This window comes from Nannospalax galili, unplaced genomic scaffold (genome assembly GCF_000622305.1).
Source record: "Nannospalax galili isolate Female #2095 unplaced genomic scaffold, S.galili_v1.0 scaffold811, whole genome shotgun sequence".
In the NCBI taxonomy this organism is placed as follows: Eukaryota; Metazoa; Chordata; class Mammalia; order Rodentia; family Spalacidae; genus Nannospalax; species Nannospalax galili.
The window spans coordinates 473,001-498,155 of record NW_008329150.1 but is presented as its reverse complement, the minus strand read 5'-3'; the positions used below and the strand labels follow the sequence as shown (position 1 = coordinate 498,155).

General features: G+C 50.8%; 1 protein-coding gene across 2 annotated transcripts in view; it reads right to left on the bottom strand.

Moving 5' to 3' along the window:
- Positions 1-4,495: 4,495 nt before the first annotated feature.
- Positions 4,496-25,155, bottom strand: part of Rspo4 (R-spondin 4) — a 35,713-nt gene continuing 15,053 nt past the window's right edge. The window contains exons 2-5 of one of the 2 annotated variants that reach the window (XM_008834371.1): positions 12,792-12,980; positions 12,023-12,163; positions 8,346-8,531; positions 4,496-5,270 (exon numbers count right to left, since the gene is read on the bottom strand). In XM_008834371.1, the coding sequence (XP_008832593.1) occupies positions 5,149-5,270; positions 8,346-8,531; positions 12,023-12,163; positions 12,792-12,980 (638 nt within the window). In that variant the 3' untranslated portion in view covers positions 4,496-5,148. The remainder of the gene's footprint in view (positions 5,271-8,345; positions 8,532-12,022; positions 12,164-12,791; positions 12,981-25,155) is intronic. The other variant, XM_008834379.1, reaches the window with a different exon arrangement.

The following is a 25,155-nucleotide window of genomic DNA, read 5'->3' as shown; positions in this document are numbered from 1 at the left end:
ACACAGCACAGGGAAGCAAACGGCTACTCCCATGGGAAAAGATGGACACTCCCTCCAAACCATGTCAGATCACACCGCTGCTGCTTTTCGCCTGATTGGAGAGAGGGAGAACAGTGACCGAACAGAGTCCCTCTTTCCTGCCTTCCTTCCAGAGGAGCAAGACCCAGCCCAACTACTGCAGAAGTCAGCTGACACTGTCTGTCACCACAGCCATGCTGACCCCCACCACCCTTTCTCTTGGACTGCCCTACAAGCGACATGACTAGAGTCTCCAGGTCCATAGCTATTCCCTGGAGACTTATGTGATCACACACAAGAAAACCCAGAATCATCTAGAACATCTAGAAGAGAGTCATGTAAGATGCACTCTCAAGGGACGCCACACAGTGGAAAGGCATCATGAGGGAACTTGTAATGGATGACAGGGCTAAGTGATGTGATGCTAAATGAACAAGCAAGCTGCCAGCACAGAACACAGGGTGAGCTGCCTGTGACAGGGGAGGGGAAGACCTTCACGTGCAGGGTGGGCATGCACCAACCCTGAGTGAGAAAAGACACTAGAAGCCAGTGCCATGATTGTTCTGGGGAGCTGGGGCAAAGTTGGGGCTGGAGTTGGGGGCAGAAAAGGCCCTGACTCCACTTTTCTTCCATTTGAACCTTAGGACATGGGACTATAGCAGAGGGTTCACAATATGTTGCTTTAGGGATAGTCTGAAAACTGGTCTTAAAATGCCCTAAATAAACAAACAAACAAACAACAACAACAACAACAACAAAAAGAAATGGAAATAATAAAAGAACTCACTTAAGGGAGCTCTAGGGAGGATGGGTTTGGTTTTCCATGTTAAATGGCTAGCCTAGCTTCTTACTCGGTGTGTTTAGGAAATGCTTGTTAAATGAACAAGCAGACTATGTAACAAGTAAACTTTTCCTAGGCTCCTATGTGTCAAACCCCTACTCATCTATGATACTGTTGAAACCTCAACTGATACCATGTGGTCTGTGCTTATTTCCTTTTACAGATGAGGAAACTGAGGCACAGAGTGGGCAGGTTCTTGCCTGTGGCCCACAGTTGGACAGGAGTGGAGATGGGATTTGTAGCCTTGTCCATCTCATTCCTGCCCCTCCACCCTAAGAGGCAGAGCTGGGATCAGCCTGATCCGGCTGTGTACTCCTTCGAAATAACCCTCCCTAACGCCAGGATCAGAAAACAGCTGCCATTTTATCATGCTTGTGAGTTCCGAGGGTCAAGAGCCTTTGATAGGAGGGCAGCCTTCACTGGGAGGACTCCAAGGTAGGGGCTGGAACTGTTGGCCAGACACTGCCCACAGGCTTCTTTCACTCCAGGCCAGGCTGTGTTTTACCTCAAGAAGGCAAGCAAATGGAAATCCGGGCTGTGGAGCAGGCTGAGAGGGGGACAGGAGTGGGAGCAGCAGCCTGTGGTCTGTGATCTGGCAGCTTCTGAGGCTGGAAGTTGAGGTGTAAGCTGCTCCTTGTGGCTTTTGCACACACATCTTCCCGTCATGCCTCCTCGGCCTTCTGTTCTAAGCGATCTCTCTCGGGGAGGAGATCCCTGACTAGTGAGCTGTACATGGGTGCGTTGATCTGCCTCCCAGAGCCTGTCCTCTGTGGAAGGCTTTTTACATCACTGCAGTTGACAGTACTCAGTAGACAAAGTTCCAGGTCTTTATCAACAGTATTCTGAGGCACACAGTAGGCACCTTATGCTCATTTACTGAATGGGTGAGTGGATGAGGCTGATGGATTTGGATGAGCCTCCGTGTCTTCTGTAAGCTGGCTGGCAGGGTTGTGTGTATGTGGAGGGAGACAAAGGATGTGAAAAGGAAGACATAGGAGGGAGTCAGAAAGATGGGTGTTACTATGATCTGCATCGAGGGCATGAATCAAAAGACCCGAGGGATGGTGATGAGGCTCTTAGGACCTCTAGCATATGGTAGATGGTAAGGAAATATGAGATGCCATCTTTGCCATCTCTACTATTTTTATTAGAACACTCACGTCCAAGTCAGAAGGATACCATAGGATGAATAAAATTTTCTGTAAGTTAAAACAAGTTGTGATGCTCCCTGTCACCTGGGCTAGCATCTGTAGAGGTCATTGTGACTCTTCTGGGGCACTGGGCTCTGGTTTGGGCATAGAATGCCCTGGGACCTGGGTCTGGAGTCTAACATTGTGTGCTGCAGTGAAGGTTGTGTCTCTGAAATCACTGTTCAGTCTTGGTGGAAGTAGTCCTTCCCTACCCTCCACAATAGCAACATGTCCCCAACTTTGTAGAGTGGCCAGCCTGGCTGTCACTTGGTTCCTGGTTGAGCAGTACCCTCTAGTGGCTGGATGTGAGACTAACAGACAGCCTAATGGTGCAGTTGGGGGGCGGGCTGTGAGGGTTGGTGGTGGATGTGGGGACCCAGTAGGGGAAAAGAGGTGAGAAGCCTGAGGAGGCCAGGTGCACCCTATTTACAATGGAGTAGGAGGGGTCATGTGACTATAACATGTTCAGAGTGGCCTGCACATTCAATGGCCTTTGCCATGGCTCTGGCCTAGCCCGTAAGAGGCACTCAGGCGATGAGCACCTGCCAGCAGGGTCTGCCCCTTCCAGAAAGGTAGGAGAGGTGGGTGGCACAGAAAGGCACAAGAGTTGGTGGGATGGATCCCTGTGACCTGAGGTTACAGAGGGACCCAGAGAGAGCTCTATTTTTATTTATTTCTATTTTTGTGTATGAGTGTATTGCCTACATGTATATAAGTGCACTTGTGTCGTGTAGTGCCCTTGGACGCCAGAAGAGGGGTGTCAGATTCCCCAGGAACAGGAGTTACAGATGGTTGTTAGCCACAATGTGGGTGCTGGGAACTGAATCTGGGTCCTCTGCAAGAGCAGTCAGTGCTCATAACCACTGAGCCAGCTCTCCAGCTCTATATTTTAACTTGAAAACATTAAAAATATTTTGAACATGTTAACCACAGCTCCCAGTTAGGGACAGGCTATCAGGTCCCCTACCCCTAAGGGGAAAGAACACATCTAGACCTGGGACTTTCTGCTCTTGTCCTGTCACAGCTGTGGGATTTAGAGCCTCCAGTATTCTAGAGTTTGAATCTTATCAGAAAGCTCCATACAGAATATATCTACATGCCCTGAACAATCCACAGACTCAGACCTCTGACATGCTGGGTGCCCCTCACCAGCTCAACCTGGAATAAGTTTGCTGATCTCATCTGCTTCTCAACTTGCTCATAGTGTATAGGTGTAGGGCAGGGCTCTGATATGAAGTTTTAAAGACCACTCTCCCCCAACACACAGCTGGACCTCCTAGATGTGGGCAATGGGATGGGTTCAGCCTTACCTTACCTTATTGATGAAAATCAGTAGGGGAAATGAAGCCCAGAAGGGGAATAGGGCTTGGCCCAGACCCACGGCTAGCTGGTAGCAGCTGAGTGGAGGCCATGTCATGAGTAGCCACGGTATCCCCATGACTCAGTGAGACTGTCTCTTTCCTGGGGGATTTCTAGCCTTGCAGCAAGCCAGAGAGAGCACAGGTGGGGGCCTGGACTGCATCTAACTCAGGGGACTAATAGGTGTTAAAACACAGTGTAACCTTCTTTTGCCTCGTGTGTGTGTGTGTGTGTGTGTGTGTGTGTGTGTGAAAACAACAGGAAAGCATTTCAGAGGCATGAACTTCTACAGAGGAGAAGCTGGGGTCTGATCTGGCAAGGAGGGGCTCCAGCTGTCCTCAGCAGGGTGCCAGGGAGAAGCACAGCTCAGGGGTAGTGCTGGGAACCTCCACCTGCCAAGTGGAGGGTGGGTGTGAGGGTCACTGCCTGGGGAGTGACATTTCATCATGTGGGGGTGCTCCTCCACCTGTGCCACCTCCTTCCCAGCTACCCTCAGGCCCTAGTGACAAGACTGCTGAGCTGGGGGCAAATGCAAATCAGACGTGCCCCAAGGTGGGGATGCCCTCCCCAGCAAAGATGGTGGCTCCTAGGCCAGACAGGGATGAGGACAGATTTGCCTATTAGCTTGCTCTACCTGAAGATTCTCCCAGTGTCCTTGCTGCCTGGGGCTAGGGGTATCACAGTGAAAGAAAGTGTTCAGGGTGTCTGTGGAGGGGTAAGTTGGGGGCCACCCCCTGACTCCTGACCCAGTAATTTCTTCCACTGTTTCCCTAGTCACCTTCAAACTTCCTCTCAGTGATGTGCTGAACATGGTCACCTCCAAGTGAAGTCAAAGAGTGCCGAGACCTATCACTTTCTCAGACCTTAGTTTCTCCCTGGCCACAACGGACAGCAGGTGCCAGATGGTGAATGGAGTGGGTGAGACCATCTCTGAGCTCCATTCAGCTTCAACCGCCTCTGGAAGAGGCTCTGGAGAGCCTTATTCCCTCAGGAGTAACAGCCACTGATCCTGTGCATGAGTCCCCAATTGCCTTGGGAGGGTGGTCCAAGGGGAAGAAGGTCACAGGCACTGTGAAAAGGAGGCCGGAAGGGTAGTGCTTGAAGACGCGAGCTGCCTCCAAGAGGATGTGCCAGTGGGCCTGGGGCCGCTGTCTAGCCAAAGGACCTCTCAGGTGGCTCCTCCACCACCAGCCTGGGCAAGGTGTCCAGGCCCTGCCTCAGGAGACCCTGTAATCTCTTCTCCTGGTGGCCTCACTGCAGAGGCAATGGCTGTGCTGTAGAAATGGCATCTAGGACTGACTATGGGAGAAGGGCTCATCGCTCTGATTCTGGGGTCTCCCTGACTAGAAGCAGGGCTCCCAGGACTTGCCAAGTTGCACCAGAGCCTGTTCCTCCTAAACTGCAACTCTGCAAAGGAGGGGGCAGGGCAGGGTTACAGAAAGGCCTAGCAAAAAAAAGTTCACTTTCTTTGAGGAGTAGAGGGAACTGCACCTAGGACACAGGCTCAGAATCTCTTAGTGTGCATGTTGGGGCAGGGAGGTGGTAGTAGTGAAGAACAGGAAAAACAGGAGGGGAGGAAAGGCACACAGAGAATGGAGGAGTCTAAAGAACAGGAGCAGGAAGGGAATACAGGAGAGACAGGAAGAGGGAAGGGTGTGGGCAGGGCAGGCTAGGGCAGGGGATCAGAAGGGCAGGAGACAGCTAGCAGGGCAGAGATGAGACGTTGGGGCTGGAAGGAGGTCACAGTGGGCCAGGCTGGCGCAGCTGCCTGTCCAGTCTGGGCTCCAACTTCCTGTCCTTGCGCAGGCGCTGGTCCTTCCGGTCCTTGCGGCCCTTCTGGCTCTTCTGCCGGGGACTTCTCTCTGTAAGAGAGCACAGGGCTTGTTTCATGGTCCACAGGGCCAGGGAGGTCCTGAGATAGGGACACCCCAAATGCCCTCAGCAGGTCCCAGAACTGAGATGCTGGACTCCCAGTTCCCCTGTTTTAGATTTGGGGCTACAGGTAAAGTTGTCCTAAACTGAGTCCTCCTCTGTGATTAGTAAGGGGTAGGAGGCCGCTAACTTTTGGAGGGAGCAACAACCTGGGGGCCTGAGATCACTAGGGGTCAGCACCTCAGTCAGGGTTTAGGGTGACCTCGTGGAGTTACAGTCCCCCCCCCACTCCCCACGCACAGGACTTCACTGTTCATAAGGCTCTCTACTGGAGACTGAGCCTCGTCTACCTGAGTCCTTGCCCACCTTTCCACTGGCCTCCAGTCAGGCCCCACCTTCAGCAGCACCCGAAGTCCCAGTCACTGTGGTTTAGCTGTGGCTTGGTGCAGGCCAGATGACCCAGAGCAACCCAGAAAGTAAATCTACGCAGAGAGGAAGTGGCAATTTCTCTCCCATTCGATAGGCAGGGAGGGAGGGAGGTCTCAGTGTTCCGACTGTCCAGAGGGCTGACTACAAACCCCATTCAGATCTACATCTAGGCCCCACTATGTCCCACCAACCCTGGCAGAGTGAGGGGTGCGTGTCTAAGGTGGACACTGATTAGTGTTTTCTCAGGTGAGGTGACCATAAGGCTGACTAGGGGACAAACTTGCCCAGTAGCCCAGAATTTCTGGATCAGTCCTGACTTCCCTTTAGGGAAGCACGTCTGGGCGGTGCTGGCTAGGTGACCAGTGGCCAGATTGGGGGTGGGGGGAACGACGGCACAATGACAGAGTCCCAGCACAGTATCTTGAGGAGAGCTCCATGTCTCCTGGTCTCCCTTCCTTGCCCCTCCTTAGTAGTGCACTCTCAAGGAGTCAGGGCCTCCACTCCTCCCTCTGCAGGGTAGACTCAACATTATCCCTTAGACCAGGCTGCTGACTTCAAGGGCTGCCAACCAAACTCAAGTTCTCAGAGGCACCCTGCAGGCTCCAGGTGAGGATAGCATCTGGGGAGGGGTGTGAGCACTACTGACAGATCCTTGTCAGCTTTGAGGGGTGGGGGAGGGGAAAATGAGTAGCTTTGTGTCCCCATTCTTCCCATATGCCAGCCTGTTAGCTGCCCCCACACACCATCATTCACACCTCCACCCTCCCACTCACCCTAGCACCCTCCCACCCATGCACCTTTTCAGCCACCTATGAACCCTCCCACTCACCCTGGCACCCTTCCGTTCATGTACCCTTCCACTTACCTATGCAGCTCCTTCCATCCATCCATCCATCCATCCATCCATTCATCCATCCATCCATCCACTCACTCACTGAACTAACTAGCTATCTACCCACTCACTTATTGCCACCCATCTATCCACCCACTCATCCAACTACATGCCTATCCATGTATCCAGTCCCCCACCCATCTATCACTCCTACAACCTCCCACCTATGTACCCACCCATCCATTCCCCCACTCACCCTCCTACCTACCCACTCACCCAACTCTTCTCACCCACCCGACCTCTCACCTGTCTACCCATCTACCCACCCACTCACCCATCTACCCTCTCTTCACCCATGCACCTATTCATTCCACAGAGTTAACTCAACACCCACTAGTGAACATCTAGACCTTGTTCTGTCATCAGAGATGGCTGCAAACAAGGCAGGCAGACCTTGCCCTTCTTGGAGACCACATTCTATTAAGAGCTGTGGACTTCACACATAGAACAGCAGAAGGAGCAGGACTCTTTCCTAGAGGGGCCAGTGCTGTGGTGCAATGTGATGGAAGATGACTCTAGGAGGAAGACTTAGAAACCTGTCTGGGAGATGGCACCTTAGGGCTGATGGTAGAAGACCCTGCAGGCTTGTGGGAACTCACAGAGCTGTGTTTACTAAGCGCACAGCAGCTCATGGCAAGCACCTTGTGAATGTTTGCAGTTGCTGCTCGTAGTATTATCTTGGTTGAGGAAAGGGCTTTCCTCGGGTTTGGGGAATCTAGTCCCAACTCAGCCTCACTATCTGTCTCAACTACTCAGTATATGTATATGTCTGTGGGAGAGAGTATCTCTGGATTCCTATTCTGCTTCTTCCACGTCTTAGCTGTGTCCTGAGTGGCCTGGCTCTAGGTCTCTCACTGTTGACCACAACTTTAGAGCCTTTTTTGCTCTAACAAAGAACATTTGACTTTCAGGTTCACCTATTCCTGGCTATGTGACCATGGGACAAGTGTCTCAACCTCTCTGGGACCATAATTACACCTATCTCATAGTGTCATTGTGCAGATCAAATGAATTAGTGACTAGAAAACTTAGCACCTAACACTGCTCTTCTGTGCTGGGGCCCTACTCCCTCACACCTTGCCACCCATATGATTGGCCTCTTCTGGTTAAATTGGTGGTTCTTAACAGTTTCCACTGGAAATCTGTCTTATCTGCCTCAATGAAGGGGGTCTCAGTGGCATTCAGTGGACAGGGACTGGGGTGCTGCAGGGATGGTCCTCCACTCTAGCCAGTCCTGCTCTATCTTTACATAGCTGAGAGCTTCACTCTCTGTACTTTTAAGCCCAGGGGTTCAGGATGGTTCCACTCCCATCTCTATGGTAACCTTGGCTCCGCATCCCTGGGGTCTCCCTCCCATTGCTTCTGTGTGTTGGACCATCACTTTTCTTCTCTTTTGAATTACAGTGTGGGACTACACTGTACTGCACCCACAGGCCACGCCCCCCAGGGCTTTCTCAGGACCCCCCCCACTGCCCACCCCGACCCCCAGTCAGACCAGTAGAGACTGTATTCCAAAGTTCTAGTGGCATGGAGGGGTCTTTGGACTTCAGCCCAGTCTTCTCACTGTGTCTGGGACCCATCCCTGGAAGCACCCCACAGAGCAGTGCTTAGTTCACAGGAAGGGCTGGCTGTTAGTGGCCTTTCCGGTGGCCTCACAGGTTCTGTCTGTGGAGTCTTTGTCCTCAGGATGCTAGAAGTCACCGGTAGGTTTTCCCCTTTGGAGTCCTGCATGCCCAGTGCTCACCTCCTGGGCAGGGCCTCTGCATGGGACATTTCCTGGACTCAGTCAGCACTTGGCAGCTTGCCTCCTCTTCCTGCCCAGCCTGGCCAGCCTCTCGCACTCGGGTCTCCAGACCCCAGGCTGAGCCACAGGTCTTCCCATTGTGTGTACAGGGGCTCCAGCTGCCCCATGGGCCAGGCTCACACTCTTCTGTGGGCAAAGGGAGAGAGGCACAGGTCAGTCAGCTGGTGGTGGATGCCCCTTGGGTCCAAGGACAGTGTCCAGGGGTATGATGACATCATCTCCATCTGCAAGAGACTCAACCTATTGCTGGGATCAGGAGACATACATTGAAAATGCCATTCACAGAGATGGGGAAAAACTATACTGAAGACTGTACAGAAGCCAGAGCTGGCTTCTGCCTGTGAGGGGGAAGGTTCACAGCGACGTGACAGAGCCGAGTTCATCTGGCGAGGAGAGGAGTGCCTCCTTGGTCAGCAGGGTTTGTGAGGCCAGATGACTGGAATGAGGGAAAGGTGCAGGAAAGGAGGACCAGATGAAGAGGTGGATGTTCACTGGAAGGCCTTCGGGAGCAGGGCTCAGGTTCTAAATGTGACGCATCACCCATAGAAGGAAGGCCAAAGTCACCCAGTGCTGTTGTGAGGGAAAAGTCACAGTTCTCAGAGGAGGGCAATTTCAGCAGATGCAGTTCATTTGTTTCTGAGAAAGAGGTGGTGCCCAGCCCAGAGGACAGTGAAATCCTTGTCTTACAGGCTCAGGCACTGAAGGCTGGAGCAGGAGGGGACACAGTAGAGGCTAGAAACAGGTCTCTAGGCCTCAGGATGGCCATGGATTGACTTGACAAATCAAGACTGAACACTGTGAGCCCCTGGGATTGGTACAGAAGGGCAGATGCAGATAAGAGATACCTGACTGCTTCCCAGAATCTACCATGTTGAGATGCCATGCTGGGAGGGCAGGGGTGCTCTGTGCACTGCTGGAGGAGCTGTGGGAGCCCAGAAAAGGCATGGGGAACAGCCTGGGGGACACTGTAGAACTGAGTGTCTGGTGGGGAGAAGGAGAGAGTGCCCAGGCTCATGGAGGTAGGAGATATTTCAGGTAGAAGGATTTGCCCAGGAAACTGTCCTAGGACAGGTAAGCCCAACTTGAAAGAGGAAGAGGATGGGTGGAGAGGCCACAGATGGAGAGCAGATTGCCCAGGGCTTGGAGGGCTCTGCCAGAGGCCACAGAGGGAACTGAGCCGATTGCCATCTTTAATCTGGCTGAGGATGGGAGCTCATGTTCTGAGACTGACCTAGGACAGTCAGGAAGCAAAAGTTGAGGTGGGGAATGTGAAGAGTGATTGATGGGGATGGGCATGGAAACTTTATGTTGCCCAGGATTCCCGCTAAGCTTTCTGCCCTTAACGGGACATACATTGATTTCATATGCCCTCTTTCTCCCCACTGAAATGTGAAGACAGACCTATGTCATTTGCTAACACATCCCCAGCACCCGAAGGGCCTGGCCATAGCAGATACTGTAGTGCATAGTTCTTGGGTGAGCAGGTTGAATTGGCTTGAGGGTGAAGGAGAGAAGCATCAGTGTTGATGGGGTCCTGGACGGGGCCACCCCGGGAATGGCAGTTAGTTATCCATAGAAAGAACTTGAGGGGCTGGAGAGATGGCTCAGTGGTTAAGAGCACTGGCTGTTCAGAGGACCTGGGTTCAGTTCCCAACACCCACATCGTGGCTAACAACCATCCTTAACTACAGTTCCAGGGGATCTGACACCTTCTTCTGACCTCCTCAGGCATTGTATGACATGGGTGCTTTTACATACATGCAGGCAATACACTCATACACATAAAAATAAAAATAATAAAATTTTAAAAAAATTTAAAAGAAAGAACTTGGGCTGGAGTGATGGCTCAGCACTTAAGAGAACTGGCTGCTCTTACAGAGGACCTGAGTTCCCAGCACATACATGGTGACTAACAACCATCTATAATTCCAGTTCCAGGGGATCTGGCACCCTCATCTGGCATCTGAGGGCATGGCATGCATGTGGTACACTTACATACATGCAGACAAAACATTTATATACATAATTAAAAAAAAAGAAAGGAGGGAAGGAAGGAAGGAAGGACCTGGTGAAGCAACAGGCTGGGCTGGGGTGGGTTGGGGAAGGGGCAGGAGGACTCCTAAAGAATGCGGGGCTTCTTTTCAGGCAGGGAGTAGCTGAGACAGCAGTGGGGAGCTGCCAGCTGAGGAAATGACTGTGACCACAATCCCAGAGAGACAGTGTGGGCAGAGGTGAGAGTGTCAAGGACAGCTTCTGGTGTGGAGAGAGCCAGAGGAGGAACATACAGATGGATTTGATAAGGTGCTGTCAGAAAAGGATGAGAGTGTTCTAACAACAGAGCATCTGTGCTGAGCACCAAAGGCAGCTAGCTGCTGTGGTCAGTGCCTTAAACTGTGTGAATGTATTCCATTCTCCTCACAGTCCCTCCCCATGGGGTGGGACTCCATGTTCTTTTTTTTTTTTTTTTTTTTCTTGAGGCAGGGTTTTCCTGTAGCTCCAGGTGGCCTGGAACTCCCTGTGTAAACCAGGCTGGGGTCAATCACAAAGATCTGCCTGCCTCTGCCTCCTGAGTGCTGGGATTAAAGTCATGCACCACCACACCCAGCTGGTTTTTTGTTTGATTGTTTGTTTTTTTGAGATGGAGTCTCATGTAGACCAGGCTGGCCTTGGACTTCCTATATAGCTAAGGATGACCTTGAATTCCTGATTCTACTGCTTTCACCTCCCAAGTGCTGGGATTATAGGTATGTACCACCATGCTTGATTTTATGTGGCACATAAACAAATCTAAGAACAAATCTTAGAACAAATCTAAGGCCTCATGCATGCTAGAAAAGCACTCTACTGAGTTACATCCCCAGTGTTTGTGACTTTGTTTGAGACAGGATCTCCCTATTTGCTCCAGGTGGGTCTTAACCTTCAACTCTCCTGCCTCAGCCTCCTGAGTGCTAGGATTACAGTATGTAGTTATTATTTATTTATATTTATTTTAGTGGGTGTGTAGTGTATTGTGAGCACATCTGTCCATGTGCACAAATACGGAAACCATAGGCTGAAGTGGGATGTCTTCCTCGATTGCTTTAATCCTTAGTTTTTGCAGCAGGGTCTCTCACTGAACCTAGAGCTTGCTGTTTCTGCTAGACTGGACAGCAACCACCAGAGATCCATCCGTCTCTCCCAGCATTGGGGTTACAGATGTGTGCCCACAGTGCTTGGTTTTTATGTGGGTGCTGGGGATCTGAACTCAGGTCCTCATAGTTGTGCAGCAGGCACTTTCTGCACAGAGCCATCTGGGAGTCCTGGACATAGCTGAAGTGAGTTGCTTGAGATGGCTGAAGGTATTTCAAGGCCAGGTCTACTTTCCTCCCAAACCACTCCTCTCCATTGTCCCGCTGGTGAGGACACTTGGTAACAAGAGCAGTACCGGTGTTGCTGCTGAGGTAACTATGTGCAATGTTTACGAGGGCTCTAGAGCTCGAGAGCATTCTGTGCATGTGTCCCCTGTGCACCAACATGGGGCTGGGCCATCCATCACCCCCATGACAGTGTACTGACTGCTTCTGGGTATCTTGCTCTCTCCCCAAGACCTTGCTCCAGGACAAGAGCTCCTTACTCACCTTGGCACTCCTGGGTGCTCTGGTGGGTCAGGGTGCCTGGTGGGCAGGTGGGCAGGCACTTTCCTTTGTATAGGTGAAACCGTCTCTTGCAGCGGATGCAGAAGTCTTGGCTGAAGCAACTCTCACACGTGGCCCCACATTCTGCAACAGAGTTAGGGACACCTCAGGTAAACTGCCAGTGAAGGGGCCTATGGGTCTGTCTGAAGTTGGGGGGTGGGTGTCTCAGTACAGCCCCAAGCTCTACTACAGCACTGGAATCAGGTTGCAGTGTTCCCCTTGGAGGCCTAGACTCACATGGGCTGCATGTGAGGCCTTCTTTTCTTGTTTGAGCTGAGGCTGAACCCAGGAAAGTGACTTACTAGAAACCACACAGCAAATCTGGGCTTGGAGTGATGGTTCCCTGACCCTTTTCCCACCAAGACTCAGAGATGGTGATGGTTTGTCCTAGGTCACAGTGAAAACAGAGTTCAGGGTCAAGACTGCCTTTCTTACTTAGCTAGACCCAGGGAAGATGAGTAACCTGCTTGAGGCCACACAGCAAACTAGGGTAGAGGTTCTCTGCCTTGTTTGAGTTGAGACCTTCTGGTACCCTGCTGGAGCTGATGGAGGAATGGAGGGGACTAACTAGCCTAGGGTGCAGGGCTGGCTGGAATCAAACAAGCCTTGGGTGTACTTCTTCTTCCTCCTAGGGTGTGTTGAGGAAGGCAGGATGCTGGTCACAGTACCCAGGGGCCCTAAGCTCACACACGACAAGGGAGGAGCCACGTACTTTTGCACCTGTTGACCTCCTGGCCTCGGATTCCAAAGAAGCCAAGGGGACAGTCGTGCACACACTTGCCATACTGACGGATACCTTCCCGGCGGATGAACAGGAAGAGTCTCTGCTGGCACATGGAGCAGCCATTCTCCTCTGAGCAGCTGATACAGCCTGTGCAGTTGCCCCCCAGGCCAGGGCCTACTGCAACCAGACGGGGCGGGAGACAGAGATGGTCAGATCAGATATGTGAGCAGCTCAGATGGACTCACTGGGATATTAGCTGGACACACCAAAAGACTTCATTTCCCAGCCTCCCTTTCAAGTAGATAGCATATGATTTAAATCTGGCCAATGGGACACAGGGTCAGCAGTGTGTGAAACTTCTAGAAGGAGGAGCATTCTCTTTCTCACCCCTCATCCTTCCTGCTGGATGGAATGAGAACACTATGGTTGGAGCATAGTCAGTTATTCTGGATGATGAAGTAGAAAGCATGCTTTGAGGATGGGGAGGTAAGATGGCACGTGCCTGAAGAAGGCAGAGCTGCTGCACCACTGTTTGTGGACTGCTAACGTCAGCAAACTCAACATCTACTTTATTCAGCCACTGTTACCTGGACTTTTCTAGGCACATTTAATCTTTACTAAAGAAATTATCTTGTGTGTGTGTGTGTGTGTGTGTGTGTGTGTGTGTGTGTGTGTGTATGCACACATATGGGAATGGTGGGACACAAGGATGGGTTGAGACTTCACCCTCCTGCTTAGTTTCTGAATGATACTTCAGTCCCCACTGCCACCAATACAAGGGCTCCTGCCACCATCAGGTGCAGGAATTTGAGGGGAGGAAGCAGGAACCAGGCTCCAAAGCTGGGTTGAGCAATATCCTAGAACCCAAGGCGGCCACCCCAAGAGTCACAGAGAGACTGTGGCCTCAGAACGCTGGTTCAGCTGAGCTGAGGGAGGGAGACTGAAGGCCGGGAGGTGTTGCTTGGCCAACACTCAGTAGGACTGTGACTTTTCCTCTGTCCCCAGCCCCCCAAACCAAGCGAGGCAAAGCAGAGGAGACTCCTGCTAGACCAGGTGGGGTGCTAGAAGAGACCCTCAATAGACTAGGTGGGGTGCTAGAGGTACTAGTCTCGTGCCCCAGTGGGATATAAACATGCATCCACAGCCCAGCCTCCTGGCCTTCCTTGTACCTCTCTGAGCAGAGAGGAGACCGGGGAGAACGGGCAGAGCAAGAGGGACAGCAGAAGGCCCGCTAGTCTTCATGGCAGGTAAGAGGGGCTCACAGCAAGGGGGCCCATGGAGGAGCCAGGCACATGGGGCCTGTGTTGTGTCCCACATGATGTTTTACTTATCAGATTGTAATTCCCTCCAAGGCACCTCTGGAGTCACTCTATAATCTCAAAGGCACCTCTGGAGTCACTCTATAATCTCAATGATCAAAAAGGTACTAACCATAGAGGAGGGGAGGGTCCTCTAGAAACCCATTTAACGAGGACTGGGAGATTGCTCAGTGGGTAAAGTACTTGTTGTGAAAGCAAGAGGACCTGAGTTCAAATCTCCAGCATACACTTAAAATCCAGGCATGGGCCTATAACCCTAGGGTGGAGACAATGGATCCCTGGAGCTTGCCAGCCAGCCAGCCTATCCAGAATAGTGAGCTCCAGGTTCTGTGAGAGACCATGCCAAAAAGGCGAGGTGGAAGGTGATAAAGTACATACCTGATGTCCTCCTCTGCCTTCCACATGCATATGCATGGACACATTCGCACATGTGCATATAAAAGACACATACACATACACACACACACACACACACACACACACACACACGCACACAGAAACCCATTAAACCATGAAATTTCAAAAGCTTCCAAAGTCCTATTAGTCACCATTAGATACTTCAGTGTGACTTTTCTTTGGGAAGTCCTCACAGGCTCTTGGGAATGTCTTATTCTTTCCTTAAGCACCTTTCTGTTTTTAAAATTTAATTTTATGTGTATGAGTATTTTGTCTGCATGTATGTAAGTGCACCCATGTCACACAATGCCTGTGGAGGCCAGAAGAGGGCATCAGATCCCCTGGAACTAGAGTTACAGGTGGTTGTTAGCTGCCATGTGGATGCTGGGAACTGAATCTGGGTCTTCTGCAAGAGCAGCCAGTGATCTTAACCACTGAGCCATCTCTCCAGCCTCCCTTTCTATAATAAACTCTAACTCAATTTTGTACTGGATTGACCTGAAATTCTTTTCTGTGTTGACACCAAGGATCTGGTTTTATCTGAGTTGAGGTCCCTAAAAGATTAAGGAAACTCCTCAGACTGCTACAGCTGTACCTCCTTCCTTGCCACCACTGACACTGATCTCAATACCTGGTGGGAACAACTCTAAGGGAGGACAGCTTTATCTTAGCTCATGGTTTCGGAGGGGTTTAGTTTACAAAGACTGGGAAAGCATGGCAGCATATGGCAGAGGCCATTCACATCACAGTGGGCCAGAAAGCTCAGAGTGGGACAGAAAGGTGGGCCGAGAAAAACCTTCGGAGGCCCTTAATGACCTACTTCTACTGACTGGGCACCATCTTCTAAAGGTTCCACAGCCTGGCAACATAGTGTATCCAGCTGGGGAACTACATTCAAAACGTGAACCCATGGGAGGTATTCCAGAGTCAAACCACAGCAGGTCTGGGGTGGGACCCAAGAATCTTCTTTTCTAACAGGTGATCTGATGGTGCTGGCCTTGGACCTCCTTTTGGAAGCCTTTTGGCTAAAGAAACTCTTGAGCATCTGCACAAGAGACAGAGGCTTATACTGTGGCATGGTTCACTAGCAAACAACCACGAAAGGGAACCCATTGTGGAAAGAGTAGATGACTATGTGTGTTGGTATAATCATATGCCACAACCATACACAACCCAGCTGTGAGAGTCAGCGGAGGCAGAGTCACACTCACAACCATCATTGTACACAAAGCTCAAAGTCAATGCTGAGAAGAAAAAGCGAGTTGCACGACGAATGATGCAGAAGGCCCCATCTGAATCAAGTTTAAAAGCAGAACCACAGGGGCTGGAGAGATGACTCAGCAGTTAAGAGCACTGGCTGCTCTTGCAGAGGACCGGGGTTCGATTCCCAGCACCCACATGGTGGCTAACAACTGTCTGTAACTCCAGTTCTGGGGGATCCATGGCCCTTTTCTGGCCTCCACAGGCATTGTGCACATGGTACACTTACATGCGTGCAAGCAAAACACTCTTACGTATAAAACAAAAAATAAAAAAAAGCAGAACCATGCTTTGTAGCCTACCATGCCCACTCATGAGGTGTCTGAAGAGTGAGAGACATACAGGGGATGGACGCAGGCTGAATTCAAGATGGGGGCACCTCTGGGACCAGATGTGGGAGAACGGTTGGCAAAGAAGACTTGAGACTTCACTAGTATCTGTAACATTTAATTTAATTTTCTAAAATCTGAAGTAAATGAGAAAATGGAAAGATCTGATCAAAGTGAATCATGAGGGTGGCTGGAAAGATGGCTCAGTCAGTGCGCCTGGTGAACAAGCATGAGGACCTGAGTTCTGATCCCCCAGCACCCATGTGAAAAGCCAGGCATGGCACTAGACACCTGGCTCAGCAATTAGGAGCTCTGGCTGCTCTTGCAGAGGACCCAGTTTTGGTTCCCAACACCCATATGGTGGCTAACAATTGTCTATAACTCCAGTTCTGGGGGTCCAATGTCCACTTCTGGTCTCCATAGGCATTGCAGGTACATGGCACACTTATACACATGCAGAGAAGATACACATATAAAATAAATATTTACAAAACCATTTTAAAAAACCCAGGCATGGGCTGGAGAGATGGCTCAGCAGTTAAGAGCAATGACTGCTCTTGGAGAGGACCTGGGCCAGATTCCCAGCACCCACATGGTGGCTAAGGACTGTCCTTAGCTAACACCCTCTTCTGACCTCCAAGGGCATTGCACAACATGGTGCACTCATGTACATGCAGGCAGTATACTTGTACACATAAAATATAAATAATAAATATTTAAAAGAAAAAAGCCAGGCGTGGTGGTGTGTGACTGTAATCCCAACTCTGGGGAGATGGAGACAGTGGATCCCTGGCGCTTACTGGCCAGGCATTCTAGTCAAATGGTCAGCTCCAGGTTCAGTGAGAGATTCTGTTTCAAAAACATAAGGTAAAGCTGGGCATGGTGGTGCACACCTTTAGCCCCAGGACTTGGGAGACACAGGCAGATGGATCTCTGTGAGTTCAAAGCCAGACTGGTCTACATAGCAAGTTCCAGGCCAAACAGGGCTATGTAGTGAGACCCTGTCTCAAGAACCCACCCATCTCCACCAAAAAAAGTGGAGAGTGATTGAGGAAGACATCCAACTTTGACCCTTGGCCTCCACATACACATGCACACATGAACACACACACACACACACCACACACATGATTGATGGGTTCCCAAATGTTCATTATATTAATTTCTAGTTTTGAGTGTAGACTTAAAACAATTTTCAATAAAAACCCATTTAAGGAAAAAAGAATTTAGCCTCTCAGGTGCCCCAGAGCAAGGGAGGGCTACGTTCCTCAAGCCCTACCTTATCTTCAGGCTGAGATCACAGGCAAGGAGGGGACAAACTCTGGGAGGTGGAAGGGGTTCTGTGAAGAGCGGAGACCCACACTTTGGGCTTTGTGCTGGCAGCTTCCCGTGTTCACTTTCTTTGTCCTCAGGAAGGGACCCTCGATTTATTAGCAAAGTTTGTCTAGTGCACTGCCCAGGCCCCTTTGCAGTGGTCACGTGTCTAATGCTGGTCAGTGGGGTGAGTGGGCATGTTGTGGGCAATGCCCAGGAAGGGTCCACACTACTTCCCTCCCCTCTGCCTTCCCACTGTTGGGGTTGTAGGTTGGTTGGTGGGAGTTCTGGCCGATTCTTGCGACAGAGGAATCTTGAGAAAGGCTACTGCCATACTAACCCAGGACAATGTGAGGGGGAGAAAATCTTTTGCACCTTGTTTCGGCCACTAACATTTCAGATGCACCAAGACTAATGATGCTGGGCCTTCAGCCACAGGTCAGCAGAGTGGTGGTGGTAGAGACTAGGGTTCCCCCCTCTTTGCTGCTCACTAGGAAGCCTGTGGAGCTGAGCTGCCACCTCACTGATGATGGGCAAAGGATGCTCAACTGACTCAGAGTGATTCCAAGGAAACTCGAACAAAGTGCAAATTAAGTTCCATCACGGGAAAGTGATGTGGTGTTTCCCCTGTACACTAAGTCTGGGGATCGAGATGCTCTGATATCAGGGGTGTCACCTTTTTGCAACTGAGGAAACCCAGGCTCAGAAGACAAAATGACATGCCCAAGGTGATGCAGGATCAGGAGGCAGGGACCTCCCACTGTCATTCGAAGGCCAGGGCTGGGGAGCACACTCTCAGCCACACCCACACAAGTCTGCCCCTGTAGCACTCAACTGACTGACACTGTAGAAAGAATTCCTGGCCGAAGACACAGTACCCAAAGACCAGGACAGGGGAAACTCGTCCCCACTGTGGGAAGAACTTGCAGACCACTCAGCCTGACACTTAAAGTTTCACTGGGGACCCTGAGATTAGAAGAGGCGGAGCCCAAGGAAGAGAGACCCAAAACCCAAGGAAGGCCCTCTTAGAGACACAGGACCCATTTGGAGGATGTTGACCGAATGTGCTGAGCAAAAGAACCCAAGGAGGACTCTCCAGACTTTGAGAATCAATGTGTGTGCAAGTGTGCAAGTGTGTGTGTGTACACACACTCATGCCTGTGGGATGGACCCATCTTCAACAGGCTGCGGCCCTGCACCTCCTGATTCATCTCTGACCCAGAAGTTGGCTAGAGTGCCCTCTAGTGTTTCCAGTTTATAATGACACCTCTGGCCTTTTGAATCTGTCTTTATTACATCTCCACTCATTAGAAAGGGCAATGATGTCCCCTCAGGGTCAGGGGTGTAGAATCTGAACGCTCACTTTATGACTCATAAGTAATGACTAGTAGGGTCTTGACAGTGCTCCAGTATGCTCTGGAAAGATCCAAACTTGACGGTTCTTAAGCTTACTGCATCAGAGTCCCTAGGAAGCTTAGGAAGTGGCTAGTTTGGGTCCAAATTCAAAATGAACACACTGGGCATTTCACAGTGCCTTCCCTGCTATAGCCCCCTAACCATGGAGATCTAGATATGTGCTTTCTGGTCCTGGCTCTGGCTGCTGGCTCATCTGGGCTGGGCCGGTTAGATGACAGCTTCGGAGACTGACTTTGGACGAGAGATGGTGGTCCAGACTGGCCTCCGTACGTAAGGTCAGTGGTGAGTAGGGCAACACACAGGTTGTCCCCAAGGTAAAGTGGCCACACTGCACTGTGGATACTGGCATCTTTTCTAATAAAGACCAGTCTTCAATGGTGCCATCTCTGCCCTGACACGTTACCTGGGCTTGGGGCAGATAGCGCACCAGCTTCCCTTGACCTTAGTGCCTGTTGCTCCAGACACAGGTGTGTGTTCCAACAGGAGCTAGTCTTAGGATTGTTTTTTGTTCGTGTGTGTGTGTGTGTGTGTGTGTGTGTGTTTGTATGAGTTGTGTGTGTATGTGTGTGTATGTGTGTGTGTGTGCACGCGCTGTGGTGTGTGTGGTGCATCTTTTCTTCTTTTTGGACATGGGAGGACATGACAGAAGCTGGTGGGTACCACAGGAAGGAATGGTCTTCCAAGAAGGAAGACTACAGATGGCAGAGCCAGGAGCTACAGGTGAATTCCAACAGGAGCCCTTCTGCTACCTGGTCTACCCCTGGGGCTCCTAGATACTCTCCTCAGTCCTCAAGCCACTTTGAGTTAGCTTTTCGTCACTTGCAACTGAATGATTTCTGACTAATACAGAAGCAGAGAGAGAAAAAGAAACAAACAGTTGAGATGCAGAGAAATGGCAGCCAGAAAGCTCACAAGCTCCAAGGTCAGAGAAGCGTCTGAGTGCCTTCCAGGCTCTCCCAGGGCTTGGCTTCCCCATGGCTCCAAAGAAGTCACTTTTCCACTCCAACTAATTCTCCTCTGTCAGCTAGCAATCAGAAAGACTAGATGGGAAACAGACACTGGTGGGCAGGTCTGCTTCTGCAGGGCAGAGATGCCTTGCAGCACCACATGCCCCACTGCCCTCCATGGCACTCAGGAACCCTGAGGTTCCCAAGAGCATACTCTGGAAACCCGGGGTCTCTTTCCATGTCAGGTGGATCCTGGCCTACACCCCTGCCCTGTCCTGGATCAGATGGTTGCTTATAAAAGAGCACATTTGTGTCCTAATTGTAACCTCTAGAGCTTTCTTGGAGTGTCAGAGTGGATGGCCCCCATGTGGTTCCCCTGAGCAACCATCTCCCAGAGTTGAGACAAGCCTTCCCCAATAGAAATGCCGGTTGGCCTCATAGGTATGGCCCTGCCTTGTTCCGGCAGCTGGAAAGGCTTGAACATCATCTGATTCATCTGTCTTTCTCTCAGCACTTGGCGTGTACTCTGGGACTCAGAAGTCCACTACTGTACAGAGCATGATTAATCTCTCCACACTTGAGAGTTTACAAGGTGACTCGGGCTTATGACAACTCTGAATGCACACAGGAACCTAGCACCGAGTAATCCAACCAATCATTCAACAACTAGTTGCTGAGTGCCCTGGGTATCAGGGGGTTTCTAGAGGCTCACTGGCTATGAGCTTGGGGGGCATTGTGAGAGCCTAGGCAAGGACTGCTACCAACCTGAGACCTAGTTTTTCTAGCTATACGATGGGGTGATGGTGTTTACCTTGCAGGGTGGCCATGACTGAGGGAGACAGTGCATGCAGCTAGTTCAGAGCCCAGTGCACAGCTAGCATCTGAGAAACTATAGCCATTGTTATTAGGTTGAAGAAGATGGTGTGATTTCTGTCTGCAAAAGTCTAAAATATCTAAAGACGTGATATGGTACAGGTGACCAAGTAGAAATCCTGGCTGAGTGACATTGGGCAAGTCCCTTCATCACTGAGTGCTCCAGTTTCCCCACTTGAAAACCTAAGGCAACAACTTCCCCACAGACCTTGCTATGAGGGGCATGTCAGCAAACCATCAAAGTACCCCCCACAGAGCTCATCCACACACCCAAGTATCTGTCCTATCCCTGTACCATCATGACCCATGGTTCACCATGACTGGGAACCACCATGTAGCATTTCCTCTCATGGAGGGGAGGGAGGGACATGGATGAGGCTAGAAGGTGGACAGTGATGACTAGGAACAGGGCCTTCTGTCACTGTAGTGTGAAGAGATCATTTGCAGGCAGCTTTGGTCTTCACTGAAGGGCAGTCTTTACCCTTCTGTTGAGGACAAGGAATGACAAAGGTCTGGCTCTCCTGCATCCTGAGATTGGGTCCCAGCACCTCATCTCAACAAGAGCCAGTAGCCTAGTGTTCACAGGGGACCTCTATTTTATCTTTTAAAAAATATTATATTTGTTATTTTTTATTTTATGTGTATGAGTGTATTGTCTGCATGTATGTGAGTGCACCTATGTTGTGCAGTGCTTGCAGAGGCCAGAAGAGGATGTCCAATCCCCTGGAACTGGAATTATGTGGACAGTTGTTAGCTGCCATGTGGGTAGTGGGAACCAGGTCCTCTGCAAGAGCAGCCAGTGCTCTTAACTGCTGAACCATCTCTCCAGCCCCAGGGACCTCTGTTTTTTCCCATTTGGAGAGTTTAAGTGGATTTAGGGTCGCCTTAACTTCAACATAAACCACACGTGCCTTCACCTCAAGGGGCTCAAGGGGTTCAGGCAATATCTGGAACCCTGAAAATGGCATGCTGTCCTAGATAAGTTCATCTCAGCAGCGCACAATGAGTCTGTCACTGAGATGTCCCCAGTATCCAGGCCAAGACTCCAGCCCCACACTTTTCTTTTTTTAAAGAGACTAATTCAGACAGATTGTCAGCATTTATAAAATCAAGAGATTTCACATAAAAAGCTGGAATTCGGACTTCTTCCAGAAAAAAAAACCTAGAGCATCTGCCAGTGGTAGCCTGTTTTCTCATGGTGGCATTGGCTAGGTTGTATGCAGCAATGTGCTTGGGGTGCGGTGTGCAGACCCTGGAGCTCATGTCCAACCTGGCACTCGGGGAGAAGGGCGGTTCCATCTCTTAGTACACTTGGGTGGCAGTCACATCCACTTCCCACTCAGTGACAAGGTGAAGCAAGGGGGTTTTGTCCATTTTTATTTTAAGATAGGGGTTTTTGCTGTGTTGCCTAGATGACCTCAAACTCCTAGTAGGTAGATCAACAGGTGCAGGTGGGTATGTGCATAGATTCCTCTGAAAGTTGGTAGAAAGGGGACTGCTGGGCCTTGCATCAGAGCCATGATTCAGGAGAGCTGGCTGGGGTCAGGAACCTGCATTGCTCATGGGGCTCCAGAAACAGGCACTCATGATCCTGAAACCACACTTTCAAAACCATTAGTGGATAGCAGATACAAGGGTTTGAATCCCAGGTCTGCCCCTTCCTCTTATCTGTGTTATCATGAACTAGCATCCTAACCTCTCTGTGTGCAAGCTTCCCATCTGTAAAGCAGGAATACTGTGGGCTCAGCTTATAGGTATGCAGAGATGAGTTGGGCAGGGCTGACAGGTCAGAGGGTCTTGGAGATATCACCGTGTGGCTGTGGCCTTCACCACCTACCCTGCCTCCACGGATCTGTGGCTGTAATTCTTCTGACAATCAGTGCAGAGCGGTTTATTTCCATGCCAACATTTTTGGGGGTAGAGTTTCTTCATAATTGGGGTGTGCCCAGAGAAGTATGCCTTGCATGAGAACATCGTTTGTCATGGTGGACTATGGATTTAATACAGCTGTCCCGAGGACTCCTGGGGTGAGAAGGATGGGGGTGCAGAGAGAGACCATAGCCTCTGCCCCAACCAGTCCCTATATCACCTCTGGGAAAGATCTAGAAGCCTTCAAGAGGAGCCACAAAGAGAAGGCTGGGCAGCACATCTCAGATCTCCTCCTGGCAATGGGAGATGCATGTCACTGATGATCAAGGGAAATGAGCAACATCTGGACGCCCGCCTGCCCACTCTGACTGCCACATATGGGAGGCAGTTGCCACCGCTGGAGGCTGGCTCTGAGGGCTGGCACATTCCTGCCTGGGGGGCAGATTGCACCATCCCTTCGAAGCCTAGACCCTGGAGATGGCTCTAGGCTTGGAAGTTCCCTGAGAGTACAGACTCAGAGGCCTCTGGGCCATTGGTCCCTTCTCAGCACCAAGGTGGGACACTTACAAGGTCACATGTCCAGCAGAATCTGAAGACTTAGTCTTGGGGCTGTGCCACCAGCTGCCCCTTCAATCCTCCATGCAGAGCCACAGGCCCTTCATAAGGCCTCCCTGAACCTTCCTGGTGCTATACCAAGGCCACTGTCACACCAGTGTCCACCTAACCTTAACTGAGGTAGGGAATCAGTCAAATGAGGGCTGGGGCAGTGCTGGATGCCCCAAGCCTGATTTGTCTCTGCCTTTCTCCTCTCCTTTCCTCCCCCAAGCAGCAGTGGGGCAGGTCAGTAAGAGCTGGTGAAATGAGGGGGCAGTAACATGGGGTTCTTCTCTCTGCCTCCAAGAGAGGCCTGGGTTGGGTACAGTCCCTCTAATGCTCCATATGACAAGAAAGAAAAGGGTTGGTTAGGTGGTTGTGTGTCCCTGGGACAGTGATAGGTGTGTACTGACACTTGAGACTCTCTCAAAGAGATGGTGGTGCCAGGGTTGAGGCAAGGAGAAGGCCTGAGCCCCTGCTCGAGGCTGCCCCTGCCTTGCTTTCTGAGTTTCTTGATGGCACAGGAGAACAGGCCAGAGCAGGCTGCTTGTACTCAGCATCCATTCTCACTCCAAGTCCAATCTTTGTGCCTACCTCTGTAGGACCCACTCTGGACAGCCAGTGCATTCTGCCCAGCTAGATCCGCCTTAGGAAAGGTTAGACTGGTGTCCCTGGTAGGAGGCCCTACCTATCACTGTCCCAGGGACACACAACCACCTAACCAACCCTTTTCTTTCTTGTGCAGAGCAGTCTAGGTGACTTTCCAAACCAGAAGGATGGTGGCTGGGTTTCTCTTCTTAGGGCTTTGCTAGGATGAACAGTGCTGAAACAAGAAACCAGGCAGAGAGCCCCCACCTGGTTTCTACACATCTTTCCACAGCTCAGGCCCCTGCTGGCTGCCAGTACAGGGTCATCACAGAACTGCCCCAGGTGGAAACTACCATAGACTCAACCAGACTGAAGAACATCACCAAACTGTGCTCTATATGAAGTATGAAGTATTGTGTAAGAAGTTGAAAAAAATGACTCAGATGGCTCAGTTGGTAAAGTGATTGCTGCATAAACACAAGGACTGAGCCTAGTCTGACTAGTGAGCTCCAGGACTCTGTCTCAAAAATAAACAAACAAACAAGCAAACAACAAAAGTGTAGTAAGGTGGACAGCTCTTGAGGCGTGACAACCCGAGGCTGACCCTCTCTGCCTTCTGCATGCACAAACTTGCAGGGTAGGGGTGGGGATGGAGGGAGAGAGGGAGGGTGAGAGAGAGAGAAACTGTCTTGCAATTAATTGTCCCCCAGGTTCTTACAAAGTTGTCAGGTTGACATGGCTAATATTCAGTCAGCAAACAGTGACAAGTCAGCCCCTTTCTATGCTGCAGAGAGGGGACTGCTGTGTGTATGTGTAACTGTCATCAAGTGGCTGAAAGCTGTGTGCTTTAGCTGCTGCTTCTGTGGTGACAATGCCTGGTACGCAGCAGGTGCTCAGTGGGTACTTGATGAGTGACCTTGAAGCCAGGCAGCCCTGGTTCTGGTGATGGCCTTGCCCCTCACAGGCTGCTCTAGGATCCTCTCTGAGCCTTCTGGGGAGTCACAGAGTGTAGCTTCCTGTGTATGGAGTCCATCAACGAAGGGGCCTGAGCTCCAGCTGCTACCCTCCAGGGCTCGTGATTCCTTAGGGCTATTCATTTCTGTGTGGTCTGTGGAAGAGGCCTTGTGGGAGGTGGTAAGTTTCAGCCTTCAGTAGGCTGGTGTTTGTAGTCATTAGGAGCCTGGTAGGACTTTCCCAGTCAATCAGATATCTTCAGGGTTGTTCGTAAGTTGGCAGTGATACCCATGGGTCCAAACCAGGCCAAGTGTCCTGGGAGGATGTGAGTATCCAGGGAAGGTGGGAAACACTCCATTAGGGGCTAAAGCTGTGCTTCTCAAGACAGAAAGGCACCAGGTTGCAAGGTCTGCTATAGGTGCCCTGCATTGCTATCCCTTTGTTAATTTCTGTGCACAAATTACCAAACCCAAACCACTGTAGCCAAAGCCAG